At 47.9% G+C, this 9,755-nt stretch overlaps 1 protein-coding gene across 1 annotated transcript in view; it reads left to right on the forward strand.

Annotated features, from left to right (window-relative positions):
- LOC105477703 (solute carrier family 6 member 1) overlaps positions 1 to 9,253 on the forward strand; it is a 45,231-nt gene extending 35,978 nt beyond the window's left edge. Inside the window, exons 13-16 of the mRNA XM_011734355.3 lie at positions 1,215 to 1,317; positions 3,701 to 3,801; positions 4,584 to 4,751; positions 6,872 to 9,253. Of these exons, the coding sequence (XP_011732657.1) occupies positions 1,215 to 1,317; positions 3,701 to 3,801; positions 4,584 to 4,751; positions 6,872 to 6,976 (477 nt within the window). The 3' untranslated portion in view covers positions 6,977 to 9,253. The remainder of the gene's footprint in view (positions 1 to 1,214; positions 1,318 to 3,700; positions 3,802 to 4,583; positions 4,752 to 6,871) is intronic.
- Positions 9,254 to 9,755: the final 502 nt, after the last annotated feature.

Raw genomic sequence — 9,755 nt, forward strand, 5'->3', positions numbered from 1 at the left:
AGAGAAAGAAGAAAGAAAAAGAGAGAAAGAAAGAAAAGGAAGAAACAAGAAAGGTCCACAGAAATTAGCCAGAAAGTCAAATTGGAGATGGACCTTTGAAGTTGACACTGCCCAAAGCTTTCTTTCGTTCCCATTTTTCTTTTGTATTGACATGAATGAGAAATGCTCGCATAGCTGGTGAATTGTACAATAAATATAAATGACTCTAGCAACATGAGTTTAGCGCTGTGGGTCTGATTTTTATAATCCACAAATCACCCCCCAGATCCAAATGTAGTTCTGCTCCAGAGTTAGTATTCATTCATCCCTTCATTCATAGTTGTCGAACACCTGCTATGGGCCTGGCATGACCCTGGAAATTCGGCAATTAATGTGACAGATACTACCGTGTCTGCCGTCTTGGAGCTTACGTTTTGGTGGATAAGACTGACAGACAAATTAGATGATTTCGGAGAGTGTCAAGTGCCCTGGAGAAGAGGATAGCAGAATAGACAATGACCAGTGGGACAGGAGGGGCGCTCCCTCAGACAAGGTAGTCAAGGGAGGTCTCTCTTTCCAAGAAAGCGACAGTTGGGCTGAGACTTAAATGATAAGAAAGAGCCAACCAGACGAAGATCTGGGGAAAGAGAGCAGAGTAGGTGCAAAAGCCCTGAGGCATTTGAGGGATGGGGCAGGTGGCGGGGGAAGCCAATGTGGCGGAGGCAGAGGGAGTGAGGCAATGGGTGGGAGACGAAGAACCAGCCCATGCGGACCTTGCAGGCCAAGACATTTGGATTGGATGGGATGGGATGGGATGGGATGAGATTGGATGGCATAGGATTGGATTAGATCTCTCTCTCTCTGCTTATTTATGTGTTATATTATTGTCTCCTTTAAGTCATGAAAGGTTTTAAGCAGGGGAGAGACATGACTGATTTACACTGTAAAAAGATGGCGCTGGTGACCAACTCCTCTTTCTGCCCTCCAACCTTACCAGAAATTGGCATTTTCCTCTACCACCTGGACATTTCCTTCCCAATCCCCAGACTGTCAATGTCCACAACCTCTCATGGTCACAAAGCCCTCAGTGCTTCATCTAATCTACCCTGAAGACTTCTTGCTGCAGTGCAGCCTAATCCCAGCCCCATCAGCCTCCAGAGTCCATGTCATCTGTGAACTGGATGCAGTGGGCACCGGGGGCAATGCACCTGTTCTCACCTCTTTTCCTCTTGCAGGGGGGCATTTACGTCTTCAAACTCTTTGATTACTACTCTGCCAGTGGCATGAGCCTGCTGTTCCTCGTGTTCTTTGAATGTGTCTCTATTTCCTGGTTTTATGGTGAGTATCAGCCCCTCCTCCCTTATTCATTCACTCATTCATCTGTTCATTCCTTTCTTCAGTCATCATTCAACAAGTGCAATTTGAACCCCAGGTCTTCTCCCTGCATTTATGTATTTATTTATTCTTCATATTACAATTAAATTAGGTTAGTCCAGGAGTCCCCCATGTTTAGAAGATATAAGAGCAGTTAAATGAATTCATTTAAAATAGGTGCCAACATTTCTTCATAAATTTTGGAATAAAAAGGGTTTTTGGAGATTTTATCCAGAAAAGGGAAACCAAAACTATTTTTTAAAGTTTTAAAGTTATATATTTAACAAAAACTAGGCTGTAATTAAAAGTATGCACTATCTTAAAACAAATAACAAAAGAAACATTGATTTTATTTATTTTGTGGCCTAAGTTTCTTGAGCCAACTGCACGACAGTAAAAAATGAAGACATCCTTTCTTGCACCTTTGATCGTCCCATCAGAGCAAATGTTTAAAGAAACATGATATTTTGTGTCCCCTTTGCAATATCTACCACCTCATCCCTCTTGTCATTGTCCCTTCTTTTTTATGTTTGTTCTATATGTATAAATTTAAGGGATATGGGTGCAATTTTGTTACCTGGATATCTTGTGTAGTAGTGAAGTCTGAGCTTTTAGTGTACCCATCACCACATAATGTACATTATTTTTATTTTTATTTTTATTTATTTTATTTATTTTTTTGACAGAGTCTTGCTCTGTCACCAGAATGGAGTGCAGTGACGCAAACTCAGCTCACTGCAACCTCCGCCTGCCTGGTTCAAGCAATTCCTTTACCTCAGCCTCCCCAAGTATCTGGGACTACAGGCGCCCACCACCATGCCCAGCTAATTTTTTGTATTTTTAGTAGAGATGGGGTTTCACTGTGTTAGCCAGGATGGTCTCGATCTCCTGACCTCATGATCTGCCCACCTCGGCCTCCCAAAGCGCCGGGATTGCAGGCATGAGCCACCACACCCAGCTGTACATTCTACCCACTAAGTAATTTCTCATCATCTACCCTAGCTCCCATTCTCCCACCCTTCTGAGTCTCCAGTGTCTATTATTCCACCTGTACCCATTGTTTAGCTCCCACCTTTAAGTGAGAACATGCAGTATTTGACATTCTGTTTCTGAGTTGTTTTGCTTAAGATGTTGGCCTCCAGTTCCACCCACGTTGCTGCAAAAGGCATGACTTCATTCTATTTTATGGCTGAATAGTATTCCATTGTGTATATATACCATACTTCCTTTATCCAGCCATCCACTGATGGACACTTAGGTTGATTCCATGTCTTTGCTATTATGAATAAACACGAGTACAGTTATCTTTTTGATATAATAATTTCTTTTCCTTTGCGTAGATAGACAGTAGTAGGATTGCTAGATCAAATGGTCGTTCTATTTCTGGTTCTTTGAGAAATCTCTGTACTGGTTTACATAGAGGTTGCACTAATTTACACTCCCAAGAACACCTTCTCTGTCTAACTGTTCTAATATGGTCAGATCCTCACTGGTCAGTGACTCTGCTTGTAATTTGAGCAGTGCCCAAAGCCACTCTGGTGAACTTCAAGACACCAATTTGGGGTTTGGGGTTTTTCTTTTTCATGAGATTTGCAGTTCTTCTTTGCAATTGATTGCCAATTTCTTTTTCTTTTATTTATTTTATTTTATTTTATTTTATTTTTGAGATGAAGTCTCGCTCTTGTCTCCCAGGCTGGAGTGTAATGGCACAATCTTGGCTCACTGCAACCTCCGCCTCCCAGGTTCAAGCGATTCTCCTGCCTCAGCCTCCTGAGTAGCTGGGATTACAGGCGCCTGCCACCACATCTGGCTAATTTTTGTATTTTTTAGTAGAGACGGAGTTTCACCATGTTGGCCAGGCTGGTCTCAAACTCCTGACTTCAGGTGATCCTCCCGCCTCGGCCTCCCAAAGTGCTGGGATTACAGGCGTGAACCACCGCGTCCAGCAGACTGCCAGTTTCTTACAGCATCTGACCATCAGGGAAAAACAGCCCCTGCCCAGGAAAGCCTTTGAAGGAATGGCTGGGATAGATGTTGAGTGGGGGGGACATTGAGAGTGGCAAGGGTTGGGGGGGATCATCTTGTCAGTCTCCTTTTGTTGGTAGATATCTTCACGTTAAAGTGACTTGCTCACCTACACAACCCACTTGCTGTGAGAATTGGGCTATTGAAAAATACCTGGTAACGAGGACCCCCAGAGCATTACCCCCATGGTACAGACAAGGAAACTGAGACTCAGAGAGGTTAGATGACTTGCCCATGGTCACACTGTGAGAAGGTGGTAGAACCAGGCTTTGACTCTGAAGCACCCACAGCTCATCCATCCCTTCTGCTCCCAATGTCACAGGTGTCAACCGATTCTATGACAATATCCAAGAGATGGTTGGATCCAGGCCCTGCATCTGGTGGAAACTCTGCTGGTCTTTCTTCACACCAATCATTGTGGCGGTAAGAACAAGGCCTGAGTAGCCCTATCAGGGCTAGACCAAGCCCTGGGAGGACTCAGGTCCAGGGAGAAACCTCTAGAGGCAGAGGCAGGTGGAAGAGGCCCCCAGAAACCCTGTTCCTTAATAATACTTCTCTCTACCATTTGTTGGGCATCTATTCTGCACCCTGTACGGTACAAGACACATTATATCATCCTCCACAAACCTCAGAAAAGAGGTATTATTGTCCCACTTTACCGCTGCAGGATCTGGGGCTCACCTAACCAGTATCACCCAGCTAGTCAGCGCTGAGATTCGAACCAAGGCCAAGCTCTTGGCACTTGGAGACTCTCCTTCTCAGGGTCCCTCATCCCCACAAGCAGGAGCTGAAGCAGGGGCAGGCCTGGAAGGGGCCACCCGAGGTTCTTGAGGTGGGGGCAGAGCCACTGCATATGTTGTGTACCACGTAAGGGGACCCCGCCAACCGCACACTGGGAGCTGATACCTCACCCTTGCTCTGCTTTTGAAGCCGGGGAACTTGGAGGAAGGGATTCCCTTTTCTAATTAGTCTCCCTAGAGGGGTTGCCTTTTCCTGCTGATCTTCCCTGAGAGGGTGTCTTTTTCTATTATGCACAAAGGCACCTTAAGTGCTAGCAGTGGCGCTGAGTGCAGGACTCCTAAGACCTTGGGCCTCTGTAAGGGTCAGCCTTGCGGTAAGGGTGGAGGGCAGTCAGCCTGCTGGCTTCAGGGTGGTCCATCCTGGGTGACTGACTCCTCCCCTCCCCTCCCCTACCCCGTTTCCAGGGCGTGTTCATTTTCAGTGCTGTGCAGATGACGCCTCTCACCATGGGAAACTATGTTTTCCCCAAGTGGGGCCAGGGCGTGGGCTGGCTGATGGCTCTGTCTTCCATGGTCCTCATCCCCGGGTACATGGCCTACATGTTCCTCACCTTAAAGGGCTCCCTGAAGCAGGTAAGCCCTTCCCCACCCTTCAAATTGCCAGAGCCCTTCTCCCACTGTGCCAGGCACAGCCCCACCCCTTGTGGAGTTCACAGTCCAGCTGGGGAGACAGACAAGTCAATAGCCAATGACAGTAGAGTATTAGAGACACTGAGATTAGGGAAAGCCAAGGGGGTTGGAGCAAATAGCCCTCCCTTAGCCCTACCTGGGTTAAGGAGGATTAAAGAAGGCTTCCCAGAAGAGGGGATAACAAAGGAGAGGCCTGGGGATAAACCAAACTTAAAAGTAGAAGCAGAAAGAATGTTCCTAGAAGAGGGAGGGGAGGAGAGGTTGGAAAGCATGTGCTAAGGTCCAGGGGTATAAACTGCATTGGGTGAAATGAAGGGAGATCAGTGTGACTGGAGGGTAAAGTGGAAAGGGGTGTGAGGAGAGGGCATGACAAGAGATGAGGCTGGGATGTAAGCAGGTCCAGCCAGATCATGTAGGGCTTTGAAAACCAGGACAAGAACTTTGGACTTTATCCTGGCGGCAATGGGATGTCATGAAGGGCTTGGAACAGATGGAGGGTGGGATCACATTTGCTCAGGGCTCACTCTAGATCTCATTTGTAGGATTGATATAGAGAACATGTGGTCTTACCCACAAGGAAAGACAAAGCACAAAAGACCTGCTGCCCGCAGCAGGGGCCTCACCATCACGTAGGGTTCTCTGTCCATGCCTGCACTTTGTTAAACTGCACTGAATTCTTGAGGGAAGCAAAGAAGTGCTGGAGGTGCCACACAAAGAGACATTGATGAGGTGTGTGCAGGCTGAAAAGATGCCACTGGGAGAAGTGGAGAGTCAGAGCGTGAGGGCCGCCCCAGAAGGCCCTGGATAAGTGGCTGTCCACTGTAGTTCCCTGGGAAATGCACCTGCCGGACCCAGGGGAAGCCCTCTCAGGTCCGAGGCACGGGGAAGCTGGGCTGCAGGTTATGTGCCGCCGTGGAGTTACTGGGTCATCCTCCTCCAACCTCAGATGAAGAAACTGAGGAACCACAGGGGTTAAGTAAACAGGTTCCCAGTTCGGGAAGCTGTGAGCAGAGCCAGGGCTTTCAGCCCTTTCTTCCCAGTGCAGTTCCAAAGCTTTCCTTTTCCATGATCCACTGAAGAGCCTCAAATAGCAGCTGGGTCTTAGCGTGGCAAGAGGTTAAGGGGATGCCCTTGCAGAAAAGAGCACAGCTTGTGCAAAGGCCCAGCGGTAGGAAGGGCCAAGACATACCTGAGGCCAGGGTGTGAGCTGACAGGGCAGGATGGCGAAGGCAGTGGGGGATCCGTCCACTCAGCATACATGGATGGAACCGTGATGATGTGCCAGACACTACTGTCAGTGTGGGGGACACAGCCATGAACAAGATAAGCAGTAATTGCAGCCACCTGGAGCTCCCATTCTGGTAGAGGAAGATAAGCAACTAACAAAATAAAAGCATGTGAGGTGGGGAGGAGCACTATAGAGAAAAATCAAGTAGGTAGGGGGTTTAGGGAGTGCCGGGTGAGGCCTCACTGAGAAGGCGAAACATTTGAGCCAAGACCTAGGGAGGCGGAGAGCGAGCTGCCGCTGTCTGAGAGGAAGGTTGTGCCAGAGAGAGGGCAGGGCCTGTGCAAACGCCCTGGGGCGGGAGCATGCCTGCTGTGTTTGCGGGGCGTCGGGGAGTCCCATGCAGATGGGGTGTGGATGCGTGAGGAAGAGGAGAGGACCCTGAGGACTGGGAGGTGGCAGGAGCCAGGTCATGTAGGGCCTTGGAGGACTTTGGCGCTGCCTCTTGGGGAAATGGGAGCCTTCGGTGGGTCCTGAGGAGTACAGGGGCGTGATCTGAGTCCGGTTTTCACAGAACTCTCCCGCTGCTGAGAGGACGGAATGAAGGCGAGAGTGGAAGCTGAGGGCTGACTGGGAGTTTTTGCAGTAACCCAAGTGAGAGGGGCTGTGGCAGGGGTGCAGGATGTGGGGATGTGGCTGGAGTTTGGGTGTAGTTTGGAGGCAGAGCAGACAAGATGCACTTGAAGAGAGGGCAGGAGAGGGAAGCGGCGGGTTCCCTGTCATCCCAGCCTGGGATTTTCCCCAGAGAGCCTCATGCCTTCCTCCCCGGTACCCACAGCGCATCCAAGTCATGGTCCAACCCAGCGAAGACATCGTTCGCCCAGAGAATGGTCCCGAGCAGCCCCAGGCCGGCAGCTCCACCAGCAAGGAGGCCTACATCTAGGGTGGGGGCCGCTCGCCGACCCGACACTCTCACCCCCCGACCTGGCTGAGTGCGACCCCCACTTGATGTCTGAGGATACCTTCCATCTCAACCTACCTCGAGTGGCGAGTCCAGACACCATCACCACGCAGAAAGGGGAGGTGGGAGGACAGTTAGACCCCTAGGTGGGCCCTGCAGTGGGCAAGGATACCCGGTGGCTTCCGGCACCCGGCGGGCTGGTGACCTTTTTAATCCAGGCTCCATCAGCGTCCCACGATCGGCCTTGGTAACCGCCGCGGTAGATCATTTTTATCCCGCGAGGGAGCGTGATGCAGCGAGGCCACATGTGCTCCTGGCTTTTAAACCTGTTCCTGACTGTTCTCTTACTGCCGAAACCCATGACTGTTATCTCGGACTTTGCAGGAGTTACCTTCCCTCTGAACGCTGCTCCATGCACAGGAAAAGGGCATTTTGTACAATGGGGACTTCCCGGGAACGCTTGCTCTTACGTACCAGAAGTCAGCGGAGCTCTGGCTTTCGTGTTTTGGTTTTCTCCTTCCCAAGGCAGCTGGACAAAAAAAAAAAAAAAAAAAAACCCAGGGGCGTCCGTCGATATTCCCAGGGCCGCTTCTCCTGCAGTCTGTGGAGTGTCCTTGTCCCCGCGGCCCGAATGAATGAGCGTTCTGCAGCCCGATGTCCCTGTCCCCTCCCCGCCGGGCCATTCTGATTGGACCTGGCCCAGTGCAATCCATCCAGACAAGCCCTGCTTGCTGGAAAACTGCCACAAGCACAATTGATCTCTTTTTATCGCCATTCCAGGGGCCTCAGGTCCTACTGGGGAAACTTCCTATACTGGAGCTCCGGTTTCTCTTAAGCTGCCCAATTTCACAGAGTACAAAACAGTTGTAGGGGAAATCAAGGTGAAGGATCTGTCCGACAGTCAAGACGGATCCACAGTTATCTTTCGGTCTCCTTCTTAAACTACCACCCTCACTGCCACCCACCCCAAGCTGCTGCCACCTCACCTTCCTTGAAATTCCTCAGCGGGAGTCTCCTCACTGCCACTAAAACCCACCCAGCCCACTAACTGAGGAGCTAGTGTTAATCCAGAGGATCCCCCGCAATGTGCTTCCGAGATTCAAAATGCTTCATTGGAAAGTATGATTTGTTCCTTTCTGGAACTGGGCTCCGTGGTGGCGGCGGCACTTCAAGCGAAGACAGTTTCTTGCAAGCTCCAGTAGCTCCGCGTGTCTCATTTGCCAGGAAGATGGGTTCCCACGTAGCAAATCATACATCGTGCCCCGTAGCTCCTTAGCTAGTTAGCTCACAAGCCGTGTTTTATGACTAATCCTTAATAACTATGGTAAATAACTGTGACTGTGGGGTTTTTAATCTCTTGTCATTCTCATCTGAAAGTGACCAGCATACCAGTTCTTGCAATAAGATATTACCCTCAGAATATTAAGCACATTATTGTAGAGAAAAAAAAATATGTGTACACATACGAACGCACAACATGCACATTCATCCTCACTTGTGGCACGTAGGTCTCATTTGATATTGTGTAGGAAATCTGAAGCCTTTTCCTGAGGTCATCTGTAAATTAGTCTCATTGCCAAGGCATCCCCAGTGCCAGCTGGTGAATCCATGATCAGAATGCATACGTATTATTAAATGATAGGGTTTAGAATGACAGGAACCCATCACTGTGTCTCATGGTTCTACTTCTCCATCTGTGTGTGAATTCCTTTAGACTAAGGGCAGGAAGACTTCCAACTTTCTCTTTGTTCTTCAGTGTGAAACTGAGACCAAGTCTCTCTGAGACAAATGCAGTGTATTTAATGTTTGTAAGCAATTCTAAGTGAGATGTTTGGCAAGAAATCCCCTAACTGATTTCCATCCAAACCTATCTTATAGAGCACAATATTAAGTGTCGTACAATTACTGTGAGAACTGTGAATATGTGTAACTTTTTTTAGTATTTGCCCGGGGCGGGGGAAATATTGTATTATCATATATGCTTTTTTTGCAATAAGGATTTATTCTCAGAACACCAAGTAAATCTATCTCTATATAAAAAATATATGTAATATATACATATTCAAAGTATATACAGAGCCTGTTTTAAAAAATACAGTATTATTTAGTAAAATTATCTGTTCTATGGACCAAATGTAAAATATTTATAAATGAAGATGCATTTTAAATGTCTATAAATGGTGTCATAACTAGAGCACGGGCGTTATGTAAGTTTCTAAGAATTTAGAGGATAAATAATAAAGGTTCTATGATATACAACATCAGACCTTCAATTCTTTGGGGTGGGGGCACAATATCCTGTTTCATCAGAACACCACCACATATATACAGAACTATTTTTCCCTAGCAGAGAGAGACTGGGGCTCAAAACCCAACAAAACAGAACTGGACTTCCCCAGAGTCTTAGAGTCATAGAAAATGATTGTGTGCTCCACGAGGGAGGTGCTTTCGCTGTGCATGGGGTCAACTAAATAAAGATCTAAAACTGCAGAACAGGAGCACATGTAGTGAACAACGGCACTCATTCATTCACTCACTGATTCCTTCCTCAACATTGTTATCTTTCTAAAGTGTATTTAGAAAAATGTGAATTCTACAGATGAGTTGTAAGAATAGTTCCGCAGACACATCTGCGCTTCACCCAGATTTGCCAGTTGTTAACACGTCGCCACATTTATCTTCACTAACTCTCTGTCAGTCAAGGCTCAGCCTGGGAAGTGGAGCCACTGGATATGATGGAATCAGGGCTTTATTACAGGAA

The sequence above is a fragment of the Macaca nemestrina genome, chromosome 2 (assembly GCF_043159975.1).
Source record: "Macaca nemestrina isolate mMacNem1 chromosome 2, mMacNem.hap1, whole genome shotgun sequence".
Lineage (NCBI taxonomy): Eukaryota > Metazoa > Chordata > Mammalia > Primates > Cercopithecidae > Macaca > Macaca nemestrina.